The following is a 23227-nucleotide window of genomic DNA, read 5'->3' as shown; positions in this document are numbered from 1 at the left end:
TTAAAATTGTCAACTAGTTTTATTGACTGCTGAACATTCATTTGATCAATAAAACATTCCCTTCAAGTGTTAAGCTTTAAGCCCACCATAGCACTTAATGACTGGGTTACCCAGTGCAAAAAAGAAAATGACACAAAGTATTAGATATGCTATTGAACAGATGAATTTGTTCTTACTTTGTAGAAATTATCTATTTAAATGACAAAATAAGGAAACCAGACATTCAATTAAGAACTACTGCAGCACTGAGACGACTTTCAGTGATGACACTTAAAGAGCTCTAATTCATTAAAGTTGCAATTAAAGAGAAGGAAAATCCTGAAATTCTTTCAAAAGACTGAATACTTTCAGATCATTCCAGGTGAATTACCTGCAGAGCTTGTGCTTAAACCAACATTGACGAGTCATTAAAAAACATATGCAGCAGTTGCAAACAAACTATAGCCTCAATATAATACACTGAAGTATTGTTTCATAAGGTTGCAGCATGTAAACATAACATTGCATTATCTTCCCTCGCAGGATTACCCTATTTGCCAGATTAAAACAATATCATCTCGAATTTTGAGAAACCAAAATTCAATCTTCCATCCTACAAGAGACCTGGAGAAATCCAATGAAAACATTTGGTCAAAATCCTACTTTTAAAACGAATCAACGTTCAACAACAGGGAACACCAAACACAAGTGATATTTCCTCAGACAAATATTTTCAAATTTACACCCAAATAAATGTATTTTGTCTCCATCTTATTTTATTCTGACCAGGTTTCTCCAGATCTGTGAGCGTGACAAGATAGAAATGTGGCTGTGCAACATTAACCTACTCAAATATGTAGGAACCAATAAAGAAAAATACAGAGTTATTTGATGGTTAAGACATTTGGAGGTATATGTGCCGTTTTCTCCCAAACTATTACTCTGATGTGTCTTCAAGAACAAGTAAATATAATCCATCAGATCATAAGAAACTCCAAAAAAATAAATGTGTGACACAGATGGCATCCAATGCAAGCCAAAGGAATGATGAAGAAAATGACAGTATGTGGTGTGCTTTTCCCCAATCTATTATTAATCACAACAGTCAGAGATGTCAGAGAACATCCAGGAGTCTCTATATCTCAGCTTCTATTTGAGTTGCTCAGGTTTCGATTTTTTTTCAATAAATATATGCGACAAATTAAATAAATTAACTTTAAAATGGAATTGCACTGTTTCACAGCTTTTTGAATCGCACTCTTCTATAATTACAAGGCTGGAAAAATGTTGCTCCCTTTTCTGTTTTCACAGATGTATGAGCCATGAATTCTACAGGAATATACTGCATTTTTTTATTTGCACAAAAAAACTGTTTTCATTTTTTTCCTTCCATTTCTCTGCTGTCAAGTTATAAATATCAAAAGTTGTAAAACAAATCTTTTCATCTCTACATGAGACAAAGTGTCATATAAAGCAACAAGTGGTTCTCTGTAAATTCTCTAAAATCTCTGACCGTTGCTCTCACATTTGTTCAGCAGCTAACCCATCTTTGTACCAACCTTTTATTGGTCACATTAAAAGAAAGTTCATCACTCGATTAGAGAAGTGACACTTTCTGCAAGTGTCAAGAAAACTAAATAAAAGAGACTGCTTCAAGTATCCCAAGTGGAATTCAATAGCCCTGAAGGTTTTTGTGTCATATTTTTAAAATCCCAGAACTCCTTCTCTGCTGATAGGCTGGACTGTGTGTGCTGCACACAGCAGTGGTTCAAAAATAAGTTTAAAGTGCCAATTACAATCTTAAATGTTATCAAAAAACTCTTTCAGATACCAGACAGCGTCCATCCCCAACAATTGTTAACGAATTAACGTCCACTTTAAAAGGTCATGGTAATCTAAAGCTAGTATTTAACAATGACTATGCAACATAAGATTGTTCATGCTGATGGTTCATGAGACAGACTTTGTGCTTTAGGTGTTTCAGCATGGGGCCTATGAAGCAGAGAAAAAGAGAGGGTGGACTGAATCCCTTCTGCATCCCAAACTATAACACTAATGTTCGATCTTCCACCCCCAAACAGCAAGATAGTGGAAATACTGGGACTGATTCAAGGTAGTATTTTCACAACTGCCAAAATGTCAGTATTTTTGTTGCCTAAACAAAACCCTGAAACAACTGAAAAAAACCCAGCCAGGATGTTGGCAGACCCCAGTTCATGTAAATGGTCGGATAAACTGGCAGCAGGACCCAAATATTGCCAAATATATATAATTTTAGCAAAGTCAAATTTGAGGTTTTGTGACAACATTGGCCTACAATGCATTTAAAAGTGGTGTAGTAACGCCAACTTTTTACAAAGGTTGTGTTAAGAGTCATGTGTGAGGGAGTATTTAAGGGAGGATGGCAGAGAACGGGGCTGGATTTGGAGAGGTGATTTGATACTAAAACAAGATTACTTGATGCTTTCTGCAAAGCAAATAATGGTCACCACTTCATAAAGGAATATTTTGAAGTAATATTTTGATTTTGCATCAATATCACCTCAGTTCTATCCAGGACCAAGAGGAAGAGAAACTCTCTGCTTCCCAAACGTGTCAAGTCTGCCTTAAAATTTAAACAATTACCATAAAAGCTGAGATGCCTATGGAGAACTCAGTCCAGTTTTTGTTTGGGCTGCAGAAGAAGACAATCCCTTAGTTCTGCCCAGTGTAGAAGCTTAATTATTAAGACATTATTAAAAACAGACTTGTCTCATGGTCGAAGTTGTGTTAGGACTTCTTTGGACAGTGTGAAGACGAGTCTGTGTTGAGAACTTCGATCATTGTTCTAGTTGACGGGAAGGTCTCCGCTACAGATGGAAGACTCTGGTACCAACTTGGCAAACTGTTGAGAAAGCAAAGTATTAAATATGATCCTCTGCCGAGACAAGGAATAACTAACAAAACAACAGGTTTAGTCTTCCTACCTCTTGAGAGTCATCCAGCTCTTTGCTGTTTTACTGAAGCTGTCTGGACTGGGTGTGGTCATAGCTTCAAAATCCACCAGCTGAAACAAGATTAAACAAACACAAACAAAGTTTAGTGGACACATTAAATACACCCCCCACCCTATTCATTGTTTTGTATATTTGACTGTGTACTGCCAGAAATTCAACTACCTTAGTTACCAGCAAAGTTTATTTTGGTCTAGGCGACAAAACAGCAACAGGGGGTTGTGGGTGTAAGCCAGCCGCCGTTGGGACGCCTCAGGACCCCACTTTCTAAATGTTTTCTAATTTTTGCTTTTTCTTGTGAAATACTGGAGTTTGTTTGCTTGTTTTGATCCCTTCATCACTTTTTAACATGAACAGTTTTTAATCTGTGTTATCTTGATTCATCCAAGTCAAAAGTTTTGTTTACTTGTTAAGATCCACAAATCCCCAGACAGTCTTTAGTCGAGCAAACAGACCATTATGAGGAAAGTCAACATGCTTCCAGTCTGAAAAAAGTTGACCTCAGCTTTCACAGACTTCAACTTTCTAACGCCTGATCAGATTTCTGAGTCTTGATTCTGTCCAATGTGATTTTGTTTCAGGAAAGAAATGTCTGCTTGGCAGATGCAACATATGTGAGAATTTCAGCCAAACTTGGAAAGTTCTTCTTAAAATGTCTATAAATGTGTTAGAAACAATACTTGGAGAAGCTTTGTATCCATCAATGGGGGCTGAAGGCAGGCTCTTATGTAATGTACATCTTTCATTTGGACAAAAACAAAAACAAAATATGAGTTACTTATCCTTACTGGTCTTTTAATATACTGTATTGTTTTACTCAGACACACAATAACCGTTTTCATACATGGAATACGTTTAAACATCACTGGCTGTATCAAGCTGTTAAAGTGATGGCTTTTTGTCATTCGGACATGCTGTAGGTGTATTTTACGTAAATGTTGCTTACAGTTTTATTCAGACATGACAGCACATTTATGGAAAGAGCCATGTGCTTATGCGACATTTGACAGCTGTTTGGCCGCTGGTGCCTGAGAGGAAGTGATGTCACAGCTGGAAAACAGCTGCGAGTTGGAAAGTTTCATGACAAAAAGTAGTAAGAGTGTTTTCTGTTGTTATGAGACATTAACATTAACTAATTATTACTGTGGTTGTACGCTTAAAAAAAGCATTACAGTGTTAATATCATCTCATCCACAGTGTTTTCTAGTTTATTAGACTGATTTTAATTTCTATGACCATGGGAGATGATACTTGAGAAATGTATTAGTGTTCAAGACCTGTCTTTAATATCTCTCTTTACGTTAATCTGAAGGCATTTAATTCCAATGCTGCGTTGAAAAAGTTTTGTACACACAGAAATGTTAATACATCTGACCCAGTAACGCAAGTGATTACGTAAAGAGGTGCACGTCTGAAAGGGGCTCAAGTTTACCTTTCCTTTTGGGATCCTACCGATGACCTCTTTCCCACTGGCCATCAGTGCCCCCATCACGACTGAGTAGGCCACCACACTGAGGAGAAGCAGATCAGGAAAACATTTGTATCATAAGTCCAGATAGAACTTGAACTGCTCTATAGCACATTAGAGGCAGAACATGCTATTCGCTGAACATAAATTAAGGCAGCGCATTTAGAGCGCTAAAACATGGATGGTGGCAGTTTCATCTCCAGAAACTTCGTGTGAAGGAGAGAAAGGTTTCCTCAATTAGTATTAAACATGTTTACACTTATACTTGACCTGAAATGTTTTTGTCAAAGGAGAACTGACATAAAATGTTAACTAAAATGACATCACAGAGGAACACACTACCTGGATCCCCTGGAGAGTGGCATGAGGTTGCAGAAGTAATAAATCAAGGAGAGGATCAGGTTACACACGGCATCACCATCCTGAAAGAACAATGGTCATCGGAGAGTCAACTGTCTACTCTGTTTATTGTCTTTGTATTGAACAGTGTGAGAAGGGTTGAAGACACGAAACCAGGAGTCAAAACACAAGAGGGATATTCATATTGTTTCAGATCAGAGCCAATACCTTTGTCTCAACATTGCTGAGTGCCATCATACCTCTCAGTATAAATCAAGTCACAATAACAGAAAGCTGAACAGGAGAAACTGAGTCAAGGTTGAACTTTCTTTCATGTTTTAATAAGGCCTATTTTTCTGAAAGGCCTCTACAGAAAACAGCTGGAAATTAGATCCTGCTAAATCCTGTAAAATGATCTATTTGTAAAATTATTGTGAAACTCTCCAGAGAAGTAATTATATTCCCAGCCTAGTTTAGTTTTGACTAGAAAACTGAAATCTGTGACATTACTACAGAGAGGAAGAGAAGAAAGTAGGGGAAATAAGAGGAGACAAGAGCAGAGGAGGGGATTTCAGTAGCAAATTGTGTTGACTCTTATAAAATGCTCAGGGGAAACTGCGGTAACTGCTGTGCTGATAGACGTCTTGAAATGACTGCATGAATACTTAAAGTGTGTTCAAACTGTTGACTGCTAAGCTCAGTGCACTATTATTCAGTTTTTTTGTCATTTTTCCCTCTGACGATTTCATGCTGCAATCACCCACTCCCCAGCACAATAATGTAATGCATCAGTTCACTCAAATTAAATGAAAAATATTAAAACGTGTACAATAAAACTGCCACTAACGATTATTTTCCAGATAAATCGATACATTGTTCTTAAAATGTCATAAAATATTGAAACATGGCCATGTCTTTTTCACAGAAACACAAGGTGACAACTTTAAATGTCTTGTTTTTTCTAACTAACAGTCCAAAACCCAAATATGATCAATTTACAGTCATTTAAAACAGAAAAAAACATCACGTCATCAGGAGGAACATGAGAATATTTGCCATTTTTGCTTGATAAAATACCTTAAAAGCTTATGATTATGAAAAATCCAGGTCTACAACCATCTATCACATCTCATTTGCAGAGGTTAAGAGATCTTCTCCACTGAGACTTCGGCCTCCACCGCAATACAACTGAGGTTTGTTTGTGCCTTTTAAAACATTGAAACAACATCTTGGTTATGCTGGATAATCCACAGACCCTGCTGCTAACTGTTCTCATTGTGAACTTTTTTTCTACTCAAGATTACATATAATCACAATTGCGTGCAAATTTAATGTTTCATGTCTATTCACAAATCGCTGTATTTAACATGCATCTGCTTTTTATTATGTATGGGACCGCGAAGCTTCCAGTTTACTCTAGAGATAAATCTTACCCCCAGTTCAGTGGACAGCATTAACGCCTTTCCTTTGGTGGTGAGGTCTTTGTAGATGGACTCTATCTCTGACTGGTACTGCTGCGTCCGCTCCTCTGTCGTCTGAGTCTCTACTGAGAATAACATGTTTCCCACCCTAAAATTCCAAAAACAGTTCAGAAGTGGGAATTAGTAGTCACTTAATCTTCATCACAGTCAAATAAACACCAGGGGCTCTATGGATAAACTGTCTAACTGTCATTAACTACTGGAATAATGAGATTTAAAATAAATTCTTCTAAATAGGTTGCATACCTATTAAGATTTACACATTTCAATGTCCTTCAGCTCTCCTGTAATTTGAGGCTTTTGATTAATCTTATACTGCACTGTAACGTATCCTATCCATATTTGTATTTTCTATTTAACTCTTTTTAATTGTATTAAATATCTTTTTATATTGCCTTATGTTGCTTCCACAATTTGCCTTGATGCCTTTTATGTTTTGTGTAAATGACTTTGAATTGCAGTGTTGTTGAAATGCGCTAAACAAATAAACTTGCCTCGCACTTTTTTTTTTTACCGTCTAGGAGCTGCTTGCATTTAATCTTTTTATTTTTATGTTCACATATTTATTTTTTTCTAACTTCATTCAAGCTTGGGGAAAAGTGTTATTTTATTCTTACATGTTATTCAAATGGAGACAGAATATCAGCTGTCGATTTTACCTGTAAATAATAACCCATGTTGGTATTGTTGCTGTTAAAAACATAGAGCTTGTCACCTTAAATAAACTGCAGAAAAAAGAGCAAAGGGCAGACTGATGTGATGGGGCCAACTCCGTACCTGTCTCCAGTGATAGTGATGGTAAAACCATCATACTCTTTCCCAGAATCCTTCATGCTTGGCACCTTGGAGTTGACCGTGAAGCCATCTCTGGTTTTACTGTTGAACTGCTTCAGGAAATAAAAACACAAACAACCATCCTGGATTTTCACTGCTGAAGAGCTATAACATATAAAACAACCAAAAAAAGAAAGAGATGCCGTGCTGCTTTAAAGGTCTCTTTCAATTAAACGTTTGACATTATAAACCAACTAAAAGGTCGATCATGATAGTTATTTTTTTAACATGGAAACAGCAGCGTACCCTTTTGTCCTTACCTTCATTATAGGAAGCAGATCTTCCACTTTATTCACATTTTCGAGAGCCTGGCGGACCTCTAAGAGTCCTCTGGGGTTGTATGCCCTGAGACAGAGAATAAGAACTTGTTAGTTAAAGAAGCAGCCAGAAGAATCTGATGAAGAAGAAAAGTGTTAATTTATATTTGAATGAACCACTTCCTCAACGCGCTTATGCAAAATGAATAAAGCCTAGAGGAAAGTGTATTAATTTACATAATCCTGCTTTGCAGGCAGCACACAGTAGAATATTAACATAACTGCTGTCAAATAATTTTAGGTGAGATATGCTGATGCTAGCCACAAATATGCAGCTCACTAAGTTAAGGCCAGCCTCATATGTGCTAGAATTTAGGGCAATTTGGAGTTCTTTGATTAAAGTTTTTCAATGAATGCATTGTGTTAGTGATGGAAAGAAAGGAAACAAATTAAAATATTTCAGCAACACAGGCAGTGATGAATAAGTGTTTTTAGGCCATAGATGATAGAAAGTGGATAAAGTTTTTGTGTAATTTACCCGTGGTACACCAGTATTCTGTCTTTGATGAAGTCAAGGATGTTGTCAAAGTAGGCCAGGTATCTGATGTTGATAATCTGTCCCCTAAGGCAAAAAGAAAGAAAAAAGGATTTCAGCATACTGTCAAGAAAAGCTGCTTTTGTATCTGAAGAAGTTCTTTCAGCAAGCTTGTCAGAACCAAAGCTATGGTGAAACTGGGTCATATGACAAGGAGTTTAAATAAATGCTTTTACACTACAAAGTTGAGAAAAACCTCAAGCACGGCCGCGTGGAAATACAATTGCTCAAGGGACTGCTGCGAGTGTCTGACACCGTCTTTGGGGCCAAGTTGTTACCTGATGAGATTGATGTGATTGTTAAAGCCTCGACTTAGACTCCTTGCGGGCATCTGGTCTAACCACAGAACTGGCTGGTCTGGATCTGCAATCCTATGAGCACAGGGGAAAGCATGTTTAGTCTGTCAACACTGTAATCCAATGAGCTAAAGACAAAAGATTCTTTGAAGGAACATGATGTGTGTGCTTTGGTCAGAAGGACAGGGCAACATTTACTTCAGTCTATGTCTGTATTTGGTTTATTTAATTTTATGCAGTAACAAAATTTTAATCTAGTTTAGAGAGTTTAGAGATTTTCATCACTTACTTCTCAGTTCTGTTTTTGTAACGTAACTTATGTGGTGCTCATACAGCAAATACCACATGAGGACATAGCTGAATATGAGCTCCAGTCTAGACTTTCATTTGTTATGCAAGAGTTTAAAAATGAATAACCCCTATCACATATCAACATCTGCCTTTTTCTTATTCCTTTGCACCCTTCTAATTATTTCCTGAAGATGATTAGGATTCCATACTTGCTTCTGAGCTGCATTTCATTTCTCTTGGAATATGATGGAAACATTTTTAGGTGTTTTGGTCATTGATCTAGCCAAACCAAACTTACAACCCTAAATCCAGTTTTTCAGTAAATTATGTCTACAGTCACTTTATAAATGTTCCTCACCTCCTCCATTTAACGGCTATGTCGAACATGTCTCTCCACTGCATTTGCCTGGTCTTGCCGTTGACTCGTACTTTCGAGTTGCTCCATGTTCGATGCATAGCCTGCATCACCTCCAGGGTTGCTAAACCCATGGCTGACAGAGTACAGACAACATGTATTTTTACTTCTATTTCTAATATTTGAATTATCCATACGCACTGCAGCATTTATCAGCGGTACCTCTGTGTATTCTCCTGTTAGGTAAGAAACCAGGAGTGTCGTATTGCATTAGCGCCCCCAGGTGGTCGGCTGTGCAGATCAGCGTCTGAACTTCACTGCTGTAGCTGTCAAAGTTCTGCGGCAGCACGTCCCTGCAGACCACAAATACAGGAAGACAGAGAGGATGAACTTCATCAAAGCTTTCATGTAGTGTGGAGTTTTTGTTTTCTCTGAATCGTACTGTGGGTACCTGTCAACCTTCTGAAACATCTTTGTAAAAGAGAAGAAACAAGCAGGTTTGCCTCAGCTCTGATGATGATAATGATGACACACTTGAGGTGAAGTTGGGACATATTACATTAACTGAAAATGTATGAATCTTATCTGTTAGATATCATTATATTAAAGCCCATTCTAGCCTACAGTGATGTTTGAACTCAGGGCAATACTTGCAGGGACTTAAGCAATGTATCTTTGCAACTTATGGTCAAAGTTGTTGATGCAGGAGTGAATCAGCTACAACAGACCCATCAAACCTACTTGATATGTGGCTGCAAGCCGGGCTGTTCTTCATAGTCTTCTATAAGAAAAGGCAGGTTCTTGGCCCAGTGATTCTTAAAGTTCCCTGGTAAGTCCTGGTCCACGTTGTACTCTGCTACCGGGATGTCAAGGTGGGAATGCAGGTAGCGAGAGTACTCTGGTAGAAAAACAAGGTGTTACAAAGAAGGGAGTGAACATTTTATATAAATACAAATAAAATGACCAGAAATTATTTAATTTAACTATTATAGTTATGTGAAATTTTAGCTTATCTGACCTTAAAAGAATGAAATGTACATAAAATAATGCATATTTAGCAATTTATTTTTGAAGTTGGGTTACTCCTTTTTTACAAACAGACTAAGACTAAATAAAACTCTTTTTTTCTAGTTTTTCCTAAATATATTGGATCATGATGACTTCAAAACTTTTTTAAATTTTGTGATTAAAAGTATTTTTCCTTTTCGACTTTGTAAAATCTGTTAATGTAGTTGGTGAGTTGCTGAATACAACTGCCCTTACAGACATAAACAGTTGATTGATCCTCTGAACAATTCTGGATGATTGGTGGTACATTAAACAAACATTTATCACATATATGCAGTTTAACAATAAACATTAACAAATTACTTATCCAGGATGCACATAATGTTAGTTGATAAAATCAAAATGTGAAAATGTGAAATTGAAATACATTTTTGTGTGATTCTCACTGAAAAGCCAATATCTATTATATGAAATAACACTAATTACAAGATCTATGGCTAAGCCTCACTGCTGCATCATTACCTAGAACATAATTAATACATTTAGAACTGCAAACAAACACCTGCAACAAAATGATCCACATCTGCCAGCCAGTGTAAACTAAGAATATTAAGTGATATAAAACTCTGGTGAAAGTCTCTCATAAATAAATTTGTTTGAACATCCTTTCAAAACAATTGACTAGTCATCACAGAAGCAATTTAATAGAGTGGGAGTATCTCAATAGTTTACACGATTGAGTACTGAAAAACATTTGAATGTGTGCATTAAGGTGTCTTAGTATGTGTTCATGTGTGTACCTCTGAGGTATTTCACTTTGAGGTATTCAGAGCTGGCCTTCTGTCCCAGCAGAGGGTCGTTCAACATGACTTTAGTCTGAGCTTTGATGCCCTCGTAGAACTGCCCCATCGCCACGTGACTCAACCCCTTCATGTACTGACACACCTCGTTGTAGGGCTCCAACTGAAGACACCTCTGGAGGTCAAACAGGAGGAGAGGAAAACGTGAGGAAAATTCAAAGGGATCAAAATCAGTTTAAGGTATCATACAGGACTACAATTTGTTTAACAAACCCAGGGTTTAAAAGCAATTTAAATCTCTGTTTGATGATCATTTGAGTATTAAGGCAAAAAAAGATATAAGATAGGATTGCATGAGATTATACAGCCTAACAGAGGAGCAGACACCATGCTATTTTATTCAGCTCTGGATTCAATCAGTTAGATTCCTCTACCTTGAAATTGCCTATGGCCTCCTGCAGAGAGCCGTGGTGGTACAGCATCATTCCTCGAAGCTGGAGAGACTGGATGTGGTTCTGGTTCAACATGAGGGCCTTCTGGAAGCTCTCCATTGCTGACTCAAAATCCCCCAGCTCCCTGGAAAGAGGAAGAAGAGATACCAAGAGAGCAACAGCGGGTGTGTTGTTAGTCATCCAGAGGTAAACGCTAGGACTCTCAATTCCTTAAATATAAAGGACAAACTATGTTTATCCATGGAGCACAAAACATGTAACCAGTGAATACTACAGACTTGATGTACCTGTAGGCCTGCCCAAGGCTCTTATAGGCATCTATGAAATCAGACTTCAGCTTAAGTGCTTCTTTGAATGTCTCAATGGCTTCCTGACGATGGAAAACACAACATCAACACAGAGTTAACAGGAAATTGCATTAGGGAACATGTGGATATACTCAAATTCTTACTCAGCAGAAGGTTCAGATAAATCCAGATTTTGTCAAGAAACTAAATTTCATAATCAAACATGGTTCAAGTGACCACTTCTGACAGGATTTTGTTTTTATGCTCACATTTGATATTATGTATGGGAAACTACATAGACAAGTTTGTGGTTGGTCCTGCAGATAAAGAATACTCCCTCTGAGCAGAGGTTTTGAAAAATCTAATTTGTTTGGCAAATGCAAAATGTTGGTATATTTCCATCTCTGCAGCTGATATCCTGGAGATACTGGAGTACTATAGAGATTCCAATTCTTGTTAATTACTTGCTATATGTATCACAACTTTATCCTAACTTTATCAGCTTTGATCTTGTACAGATTTTTTAATGTATTGTAATAAAACTGAACAGTGAATTAGGAGTCTTCAGAAATTCTAGCTGCAAAATTAAGATTTTTACCTGATGATGGTGCTTGATGAAAAGATGAAAACAATTCATCCCCTGGGGACCGTGAATGTGTTTCAAAATTCCACACCAATTCATCCAATAGTTGTTTAGATATTTAAAATAAAGAGACAAAAATATCCATCTCATGGTGGAGCTAGAGGAAAAGTCAAGGGATCCCTAAGTCATTAGGATATTTAATCCTGGAACCATAGATGCCTGTATAAAATTTGGTGCAAAAAAAAGAGTAAGCTTCCAGCGCCACTCGCAGTAACCTGCGCTGGAAGAAAAGTCAAAGGATCAGCGTTTACACTAGAATTTATCTTCTTGGGGCCTTTAATATCTAACAAATTTCATGGCAATCCATCCAATAAATGTCAAGATATTTCCCTAGTTCTCTAGTATTTTTTGAGGTATTTCAGTCGGGACTGACGGACAATCTTTATCAGAACATCAATAGAGCCATGCTGCTAGCATAGACAAAAAGCATCAAGACTTACCAAATAACTCTAAATGCAAACCTCTGCCTTGCACAAAAACTACACTTTTTTAATTATTTACATACTGCTTACTCTTTCCATACAGCCGTATAAAAAAATGTTTAGTGTAAATAAAATAAAAGTTGACTTTGGGATAAGCAGACAAAGTGCATACAGTTTTCACACGGTTTTCTTTCTCACAGAAAAGACTTTGCCTGAGTCGCAGTTTGTACTGATACAAAGCAGATTGTGCAATGTTGACTTTGTTTCCATGAACACTAGCTGCAGTAGATTACACTATCATGAAACTGCAGTTAAGGAAGGAATTAAAACCTTAAACTAATAAAAAAAATGGGGTGGAAGGTGGTTAAATCATGTGGGAACCACAACATGTTTCAGATGGTGTGCCTACAATACAGAATTTCTTCTCAACAGAGATAAAATATTTAAATCCTGGGCAAGGAAAGGATTTATAGCCTCTCTCATTTACACACAGGCGTCCACTGCAAAGTTTTCATCTCTGCACGACACACATGGCCTACAGCAGAATTACTTTTTCAGATACCTCCAAGTGCATTATTTTAATCAGAAGTGCAGACCTACAGACCTATCAACAGCAGAATCAGATTTTTATAAAATCCTGCCTTCAGTTCAACACCAAATGAGTCCCTATCTAGATTGTACAATGCTTTCTTTTATGATAATAAGCACTTTGTACGTGAGGAAAAGCAGGAAAGGGGCTTTCTGATGAGGCTTAGGCGGATATTTGCAGTTTTCAGTGGTCCTTTACCAATTTAATGGATTAGAGAAAACACAGCTGGAAAAATATTATAAGATATTTTAAGACACCACACCAGATAAAAATACATGAATACGAGTTTACGTTGGAGACTACGTGGCTCAACATAAGCAAATCCTTTCCAAATATTCTGGCACTGGAACAAACTGAGTTTATATTAGAATGCCATTCACAAAACATTAAGACTCAAATACCTGACTTGGTAACGTGGAGACACTTCATCTGGGCCATGTTTTGTTTTTGAAACAGGGAAGGGTTACAAAGCTGCTGTACACCCTTTTGGCAGAAAATCAATCAATAGAAAGTCCAGTACCACCTACGCTGGGTGATTGATATGGAATCATTTCAGAAATATTAAATGTAATACTGTTTTACAGATTATTCAGAGTGTTGTTTGAAGTTAACTGTCAGCTGCATGTGTGCGCTTTACAGGGATTCCCCCAGGAACTTGGTTGGCCAAGGGTTAGCAGAGGTGTTAAACGCAACCAAAAGCCCCACACACACACCTGACTGGATAAAACACAGCAATTGAAGGAGCTTTGCAGACTGTCACGCCTTGTAGAGGAAAGCCTGTAGATTTAACAGCTGCAGACACTCCCCTGCATGAATCTGACATAAATTTATCAAAGTGTGGCAAACACTGTGAATGTGTTGAAGAAAGCCTGAACCGAAACACCACAACAACATATTAAAAAACGTTAAGCAAGATTTTATGTAGCCTAGATGGTTTTATATTCTAAAAGGCAGAATATCAGCATCTAGAATTTTAACTTCCCTTGCAGTGCATGGAGCAATGATTAGATTTGAGTTGCTGCAGTGTATAAAAACGTATTTCTGATGAAAGGAATAACTGCCCAGACAGACATAGTCAGTCAATTATTTTCAGCACTCAGTAAACCCTCTGCTTTTGTCATCAGTTTGCTGACAACAAAAAGAAGACACAGGAAACTGTGGTGTGAAATACTGCAGCCTCTTCCTACTGAGAGGTCAGCTCATAAATGTGGTTCTCTCTCAAAACATGGCTCAAACTTAATAAATCAACCCAGACACAGAGAAAACTATTTTATCGACTTTGCAGCTGCTCACAGATGATTAAAACACAAAGACATTTGAAAATTGTAGTTAACTTTGCATAACCGTGAGCTTCAGTCTGGTCCATGACTTATTTGATGTTGCATATCTAATTTAAATTTTAAAATTAAAATTAAATTTTTTTTCTTGTGAGCTGGTCAACTCTATTGATGAGGAAGGTTTCAGGAAACTCACGATGACTTAAGCAGAATATTTATTGAAGCTTGGCCGCAGAGAATGGAAAGAGCAGCACAAAGTGAAGATCTCTTCCTGGTCCACCATATTTACCCCCCGCTGCCCATAAGGAGTCTACAATGTATCCCATACAAAGTTATTCTTTAGGTCTGAGACAAAGAAAACTATCTTTTGGTGGTTTTGGGCAATGGCTCTTTCATTCTACAGAGCAGTTGTCATGTGTCTAGAGAGCAGAATGAACTAGAGGTCATTTTGCTTCAAGGGGTCCTGTCTTGGTGTCATTGCTAGTTTCCAACTGACGCAGTTGTCATTTTCACGCCCAACGCCCACAATGTGTAAGTAGCAAATGTACTCGCACCCATCTGTGCACCCATGGGAGTCTTGGTCTTAAAATAAGGTGTGATCAGAAGCATTGTTGGCGCATTGCTATCTTGAGGTAGCAGAAAGCGAGTGTGCCATTCACCAACAAAAACCTGGTCTAAAATCAATGGGACAGATTTTGCTGCTATTTAAGGGGTGCTTTATTCAGATAGTAAGATGTGCCTGCACAAGCAGGTTCTAGGATGTGTAGGTCGCAGTTATATCCACGGATCGAGTGGGACGGGTCATAAAAACAAGAACATTCTGATTAATTGTGGGTGGGTGAAATAGGGTGAATCGTCTCCTCATTAAGAGAGACGCTGTGTGCATTTACACACGAGGCACGGCAGCATAACTTGACAGGCTGACAAGATCGGTCAGGATTTTATGTTAATTTATGTTTTGCATTCTTCTACACATACAAAAGATCACACACAGACTCCGTGTTCATACAGTGAGTAAAGCGGCTGTCCTCATGATCATTCTCCTTCAGAGTAGGGCTGGACGATATGGCCAAAAATGTTATCACGAAAAAAAGTTTCATATCTTTCGAAATCGATAATTATCACGATAAGTATCAAATCTTTATTTCTATTGAGTTTAAAGGCTGATTTTCGCTACCGAGGGAAAGAAGAAACCTGATGGTTAATTGTGGTTTAAACTCTTCTTTATGGTAAACACTTGATACCAAACAGTGGATCACTTCACAAATCTGAGGTAGAACATTCAAAACAATTATGATAAAATCTTTTTCAACACATATGCATAAGTAAAATTTAGTAAAAGCTTTTTTTCAGTCCTTTTTCCTCAACAAAATAACCATCTTAATAAATAATTAAGTCCTAATTCGTGTATGATTCAAGTGAATAAAATCAAACATTTATTGAATATTTATCGAACATTTGTTTTATTGTGATTGAAAAAAATTATATTGCGATAATTATTGTTATTGTTTTATTGTCCAACCCTACTTCAGCGCTGTCTAAAACTGATTTTGAGAACCTAAAAGTTTAATTATGTTACCTCAGTCTGTCCTGTCAAGTTTATACCAATTTCTAGCTTCGCTGTTTAATTGTCCCACTATATTTGCTGTGATATTACTGCACGCATTTAAACATTTAAAATTACTGACAACAGCCTCTCTAATCATCAAAGTTGAATCGTTAAAGAAAACACTCATACAATACAATATATAATGAAGAAATCACCTGCAAACTTGTGCTGCTCGACATAATTTCAACAGCAATAAAGACTAAAGGGGCCGGTAGAGGTGGAGAGAAATGTCCAATCAGAGAAACAAGTCGTTCGGGAGGATGATTTATGCGTACATGTCGATTCAGATCACGTCAGAGCCGATCCACGCATCACTCACGGGTTCACAAAGTGTGTACATCTGCTTAACAAACAGAGGCAGGGAAGCTGGCAGTCAGTCACAGCTGTGTTGCTGAGAAAAGGTCTGTCTATATAATGACGTCATACTAAATGGATGGATAACTTATATCTAGGCTCCTAGCTATTAAAAACAATTTACAACAATTTGAGAACCTTTTACACCTCAGCAGGCAGCAAACTTCAACTCCAACAGTCAACAACAGGCAACTAATGAACGAGAACTGCAAGGGTAAACCACAGAACTGTAGTTTTTTGTAGTAAAATGTAGCAGAAGTAGTAGTTGTCTTTTTTAATAATAAAAAAAATGATACAGCCAAATTGATGAAGAAGATGTTTGCTTAGAAAAATTAGACGCCAGTGAGCAACTTACCTTGAGCATGCCCCTGTGGAAGAAGGTGAGGCCTTTATACAACATGGCGATAGGCTGGTTCTTCTTAAGCTCTAAAGACTGCTGGAAGTCTTCCATAGCTGCCACATAGTCCTGGAGAAAAGGCAAAGCACAGGATCAGCACAGTATGGCAGCATGAAGGCATGCGTGTACACATGCACTTACAGAACATTTAAATATCAAACCTCTGAAATGAAGAGCAGTGTCCCTCTGTGTCTGTAGAGACGGGCTGAGGGCTGCAGCTGGATGGCTTTGGTCAGATCAGCCAGAGCCTCACTGATACGACCCAGAGGAGACAGGATCTGAAGATGCACACACGAAAACAAAAAGAAAAGATGATGCCCAAGCACGTAGTCAATAAAAAAACATCCATTTTCTTTGCTATTAAATTGGTTTGCCTACAGCAAAGGTACAGAAATGTTACATGTGATTCACTAGTTCTGGTTGATAGCCAATTGTACAGTATTTCCTCTTTGAGAGGGCGACCATTCTTCTACAGGAAAAGGTGGAGCAGGTATTTATAAAGTAAAGCTTGAAAACAACAGGCAGGATCTCGAAGAATAGGATTTAAGGAACACTCAAAATCTCATCTGATCATTAACTTGGCCTTTGACTTGCACATTGTTGTTAAATTTCTCTTATGCATTGTTCTTGATAGGTTTACAAAAATGTTATTACTTAACATACTAAACTACTCTAACATTCAACCTCAAGTCAGGATAAAGACAGGGTTGTCTGACTATTTTAGTGACTTGCATGTCAAACTGATCACACCTGAGAGGTATTAAGAGGGTACCAAAAGAGGAAACAGCCCATAAAAATGCCTCAGAGTGAAACATTTTTTAAAACTGACTGTGATTATTTGACCTCTTAGTGCTGCTGCAACAACTGACACGTTCCATTGGGTCTGAACATAATGGCACCTGCTGTACATTACTAGACAACAGAATATTTACAACTTTATAACAATATGTGCATTTTTCCGTTTACTCCTTCCTGTGCTCTTGTGCACGTGGTTAAATCAACTGATACTGGAAAAAATTTCACTACATGTTAAGTTTCTCACCCTCAACATCTCACACACTGTCTTGGACCATGTCTGCCACCTTCTCCTTTCCTTTCACACAACAACTTCTGATTGCATCAGAAATAGACTGCAAATCACATGTTATCAAGAAGCTGATGCCTGGATGATCTTAACATAAAATTGATGAGATATAGTGGTAATTAATCAAAAAACTGTAAAAAAACAAAACAACAACTGCTACCCGACTCTAAAAGATATCAACTGTTGCCAAGCATTATGGTCTTAAAGTGTCAAATCTCCTTTTAAAACATACTTTTGACACTATTGAATGGAGGAACTTCAGAGGTCAAACCACAACAAGCTACTTTTTCCCTTTCTGTAAAGAGTCAAGACTCACCTCTGCTCTCTGTTCGTACACCTCCGGCCAGTTAGGCTCGAGAGTGATGACTCGGTTTAGCTCGTACAATGCCAAGTCAGCATTCTTTATGTCCTTGTATGGAGACACAGAAAGGGGAGGCAGTTATATTTTGTTGACATAAACCTTAATATATAGTGACTAAAACTAGGAGCAGAGCCCCAAACCAACTAAAAACACAACAAACTGCTGTCCAGCCTTTTTTCTGGAGGCCACACAACACATGACTGCAGAGCCCTGGCAGATTAAATTTGCATTCTCTGAACGACACAATGAGTCATTCTGCGTTTACCTTAAACTGCTGCTGTAACCAAAATTCAGGATTCCTTTTATTTTGAGACAAATAAAATCAAAGGCAATCAAAGCTTGCACACATCTCCTTATGCTGCCAAATAGCAGTGTGGATTTCTGGAAAATGTATGGTATTGTTTTATTATTGGATACCAATAAACTAAGATTTGGAACAGACTCAACTTTTAATGCAGTCCATCAATACAGAGAACACAAACAGCAGTATGAGTCATCTGCTATGAATAATGTGAAGACCTTGACTACAGCTACAGCACAGTACAGAGGAGTGTGTTTTGCTGACACACACAAATAATCAAGTATCAACATTATCTCCCAACCAAACACATTTTACTTTAGAAAGAAGCGTTTGATAGCTTAGCCACAACTTAATTATTATGTTTATGACTTTAATGAATTAGCAGAAAGGCTGCTCATAGTTGGCAGATTGCAACTGTATTTTAATGCTGGGTAAGTAAGTACATAAATATTTCTATGTCACATTTCAAAGTTAAAGTTAAAGATGCTTCGTAAGTGCACAGAGATTACAGTGCCATAAAAACAAGAATTTCAGGGATAATATTTTAAATGGGCCAAACAGTGCTGTTGTTGTATTCCACTTATATCACTCACCTGCAGGCTTTTCTTCCCATAAGCTATCCCTCTTCCATATATGGCACTGACCAGCTCTGGGTCAACCTTTGTCAAAGACAAAACATGTCAGGGAATTGTTCATGGTGTGAACACAAAGAAAGGAAGTTGCGTTTTGAGCCTGGGATGTATGGAAACAAGGTGACAAATGAGCAAAGTGCTGCAATCCTAAAAGATGTACAGAGAGTAAATATCTGCTTCTCCAGTTGCAAACACACCTGTAGTAAGCGTGAGAAGTGTTTGATGGCTTCATCATAGAGACCATTGCCTATCAGAACGTAGCCTATAGCTGCAATGACAAAACAAATGATGATGAATAACTAGGAAAGCAAAATCATATAAATCTGTTCAGCTTTAATAAAGTGTATACTTACAACAACATGCCAACTTACCAAGTTCTTCATTTGTGTTGTGGTTATCAACAGGGAAGGGGATTTTTTTCTGTTCTATAAACAACTTGGCCTGGTTCTATGAGAGACATGAAAAAATAAAAAAACAGCACTTACATACAGGAAACTAAATAAAGGTTTCCTGTGTGAATGGAGGAGAAACACATCTTAAAAGCTACAAACATATGTTTTGCTATATAAAAAAGTATATTTAATATATATATGTAAAGCCAATAAAAAGAAAATATTGTCAAGGTTATTTTGGTAAGTTTCAAAAGGTGTTTAGCAAGGATCTCTCAAGGTTATACGGAGCAATTACCCCCACAGAACAGAGGGAAATACCTTTTAAATGCCAAGGATGCATACTACTGCCAAGCAAATTCTTGTGTAGCAATAAAAAAGGCTAGCTGTCTCTCCTTCTCAAAGTGTCACATAGTATTTACTGTGTAATCCCAAATTGTGAGCATGTTGTGAGCAAAGTGTCAGCAAGACATAATGTATGCACCATTACAGGATGTAAATTTGACTGCATGCCAATGTTGCTGTGGCAGCATTTTGGGTTTCCAAAACAGCACAGCAACTGACAAGACAAATATCAAAGACAGAACTGAGGAATGTGTATCAAACTAAAACACAAGCATAGCGTAATGTTTCATCCACACATTACAGCAAAACAAACATTAATCAACAAAAGGGGGGAATGTTAGCCAGGGTTTCTTAGTTGATTCAAAAATCAGAGCGTGGAGTGCATACAGTGCAGTGTTGTGCTATTTAGGTAAAAACAAGGTGTTCAGGCTTGACTAGAAAACCACACTTTTCTCTAAAGGAAACGGTTAAAGACTGTGGCTGATGAAGATGTGATTAATGTGTGTGCGCATTTGAGATCTCACCAAGATCTTCTCTGCGTTAAGTGAGAAGACAGACTCGCAGGACGGGTTGCTTCCCTCCTCACAGTCTGGATCTTCCAACTGTAAAATAGCGGACTCTGAAAAGAAAAATATTCTGAGCATTTATTACGGAAAGCTCTTAACTTAACAGTTAATATCTGTGTGTATTGCTGACCATCATATGCATGGGAGTACATTTTAAAACCAGTAGTCTTTCGTGTTACATTTCAAGAGTCTTATATTTCAATGAAAAAATGTCTCAGACGTCATGCTGACCCAACCCCACTCATAGTGGATTCCAAAACATCAAAGCATGCCTGCAATGCGTAGTTCTTCAGACCAAAAGGCAACTCGCTAAGGAGTAACTAAATAATTAAAATTTAAATCATGACAGCTTTTCATTGCACAGTTTGAGGATTAAAAAAACATTTTAATCATCCTTTGAAAGAACAAGACACATCTTGGCCATTTAAAGTTACATTTTCACAGGCCATACTAGTATTTTTGCAAGTTTTAGTCAATTTACTGCAAAACACATGTGTTTCGATAAACACTTTTCCCAAAATACCAAATGTTTGTGTAGTTTGTAGGTGTATTGTTCATGGTAAACCCTGCCATCATGGTAAAAACCTTGTCTCTTTTAGATGTTGCCAGAGTTTTGTTAATAATGTGTGGTAAAATGATATAAAGCATGGACAAATTTATGAAGTCTCCCCTGCATTACCACACAGAGAAAACATAACTTAGATAGTTTTAAAAGCTGACACGGTGTTCAGTTAGATGGATTTAAGTGAATTTGCTGATTGCCTAGGAGGTAAAAAACACACCTTTGATACACTTGGGCTGAAACATGCAAGACCACTGCTATACTATATTACCGGCATACAACATGCGAAATAAGTGAACTTTTAACTGTGTACATTGCACTAATTCTTATTGCTCATATTGTGAATACTTGCACATTCCCTGTCAAATATCCTGAATGTTGTTTTGCATTATTTTGTGTACTTGTACATTTCGGATCTCTTTACTTTTTCTATATTTATGTTAATGTTTACTGTTAAGCACCACTATACCAAGGCAAATTCCTCATATGTGAAAATGCACCTGACAATAAACCTGCTTGTGATGCTTTGAATTTTGTTTTACAAATCACCCAGAATATCTGTTCAGTTCAACAAAATAAGCCAAAGCAGAACTCATCTCAAAGAACGTCAACTTGTGCAACCAGTCCAGTGTTCTTACACTAAAATCCACTTTGAGGAAGTGTGTCCTGATATTTAAAATAGCTTGGTGCATAGGTTGTAGGCAGAATCCACCAGCAGCTCGTTGCCATCCGAAAAATGTTTCTGCATGTTATGCAGCGTTAAATATACATTGTTCTTGTTTAGCAAGGCAAACCTAAATAGCGCGGTTTTTGACAGGAGTTTGGTGTAAGCTAAAATATGCAGTTTGTAAGTGAGTTTTTCCACGAGTTTTAACTTATTAAGTTTCCTTACTGTAACGTTACACATCAAAATACTCTCACTCTTGCGCTACTAACGTACTCTTTTTCTTTATCTCCGGTTTCAAATCCTATTTAACCTCTACGGCAACAAGAGCAGGATTTCATGTTAGTTATCTCTTCTGGGCTTTCACCGCTTGTTGTTATCGTCTTAACGTTAGCTTACAAACGGTTAAGCTAACGTTAACCGCCAGGATGCATAACGTTAGTGACAGATGAACCGGGTAGGACGTGGCAAAGTAACAGCGAAAAGAGAGACTTTACCGCAGTCAGCCGCGTACTCTTCCCACTCGGACAGCGAGCTGCATCCCTGCTTGTGGAGCTCATTGTTGAACAAAGTGAGAGTGGATAAATACTCGGAAGAGAAGATCGCCTGACACAGATACAGTAATGAAAACGCCACCACAACAACATCCCGGCTGGCAGGGGCCATGTTGTGTTACATGTGTGACGCCAGAGAGCGGAAGCTGCTGCAAACCGAACCGTACTGACACGCCCCCCTCCCGCCCGAGGCGAAGGAGAAGACTGCAGCCGGAGAGGACGGTCGAACTACATTTCCCAACATGCTCTGCGGCTGCCAAACCTGTCCCTCCAGCGTAAAGCCAAAATAAACAAAACCGTTTTCCGTTATAACTTTCAAATTAAAACCAAACCACACAATTTTCAGTCTTCACTACTATTAGAGTTATCAAAGAATATCAAACTGCTCCCTTGGAAATCAAAGTTATATATGTCTTATTAATCTCTGGTGTTATAATGATAAGATACTGGAGTCCATCCTTTAACAACCTTTTCATTTACCACTAATAGAATTATATTACCTTAAAACTTCAATTAAAAGCCTAGTCCCTATTAGAGCCTGAAACAATGAGAAACAATGAGCACCAAAGTATTCCTTCAGATTAACTGGCATGGTAAAGGAATTGAAGGCCTGTCCTAATAGCAGGGTGAGTTAAAGACCACGCTATTAATTGAAGTTTTATGGTTAGTGGTTGAGGGAGTGTTGGGATCATTGTCATAAGCAAAAACAGTACCATGATGTAAAATACTGCATTAAAAGTCCTGCACTCACAATACAGTAATGTTTTTTAAGCTCAGTGTATTTGAATATATATACTTTAACAGTAGCGAGTAACAACAACTGTTAAATAAACATAATGGGGTAAAAAGTATAATATTTCGACCTGAATTGCAGAGAAGCAAAATTATGAAATATGCTTTGTTCTGTAGTGAAATAAAATAGTAATAAAGCTCCACAGTAAGAAATATATTGCATAGCAATTGAGAATCTCATAGCGTTCAGTCAGAGTAAGTAATTAATGCATAAAATCAATCTTAAAACATAAAACCTGAAATAATTTGCG

The 23227-nt window shown here is 37.6% G+C and overlaps 1 protein-coding gene across 2 annotated transcripts; it reads right to left on the bottom strand.

Annotated features, from left to right (window-relative positions):
• Positions 1 to 22330, bottom strand: ttc13 (tetratricopeptide repeat domain 13). 2 transcript variants are annotated; one of them, XM_038726183.1, is made up of 23 exons: positions 22128 to 22330; positions 20363 to 20457; positions 19476 to 19551; positions 19302 to 19372; positions 19066 to 19131; positions 18127 to 18219; positions 16888 to 17004; positions 16685 to 16795; positions 11436 to 11518; positions 11131 to 11272; positions 10697 to 10871; positions 9630 to 9786; positions 9111 to 9241; positions 8892 to 9024; positions 8225 to 8317; positions 7890 to 7973; positions 7355 to 7439; positions 7038 to 7147; positions 6213 to 6348; positions 4783 to 4862; positions 4405 to 4483; positions 2946 to 3025; positions 1 to 2863 (listed from the first exon to the last, which is right to left on the bottom strand). In XM_038726183.1, exons 1-23 carry the CDS (start codon positions 22294 to 22296, stop codon positions 2749 to 2751), a joined length of 2481 nt encoding a protein of 826 aa, XP_038582111.1. In that variant the 5' UTR covers positions 22297 to 22330; the 3' UTR covers positions 1 to 2748. The 2 variants fall into 2 exon arrangements, with proteins under 2 accessions (XP_038582111.1, XP_038582112.1); XM_038726184.1 differs by having other exon boundaries at positions 7038 to 7144.
• Positions 22331 to 23227: the final 897 nt, after the last annotated feature.

This window comes from Micropterus salmoides, unplaced genomic scaffold (assembly GCF_014851395.1).
Source record: "Micropterus salmoides isolate LMB-PRFRI ecotype aquatic unplaced genomic scaffold, ASM1485139v1 Ms_hic_scaffold_18, whole genome shotgun sequence".
Lineage (NCBI taxonomy): Eukaryota > Metazoa > Chordata > Actinopteri > Centrarchiformes > Centrarchidae > Micropterus > Micropterus salmoides.
The sequence above is the reverse complement of the archived record's forward strand: the minus strand, read 5'-3'. Positions and strand labels throughout refer to the sequence as shown.

Coding starts and splice junctions, on each gene's coding strand:
- ttc13 (XM_038726183.1), bottom strand. CDS start 22,296: ATGGCCCCTGCCAGCCGGGATGTTGTTGTGGTGGCGTTTTCATTACTG. Junction 7,440..7,889: donor AGAATACTGGTGTACCACGG/GTAAATTACACA, acceptor TCTCTGTCTCAG/GGCATACAACCCCAGAGGAC. Junction 4,484..4,782: donor CCACTCTCCAGGGGATCCAG/GTAGTGTGTTCC, acceptor GCTTCTCCTCAG/TGTGGTGGCCTACTCAGTCG.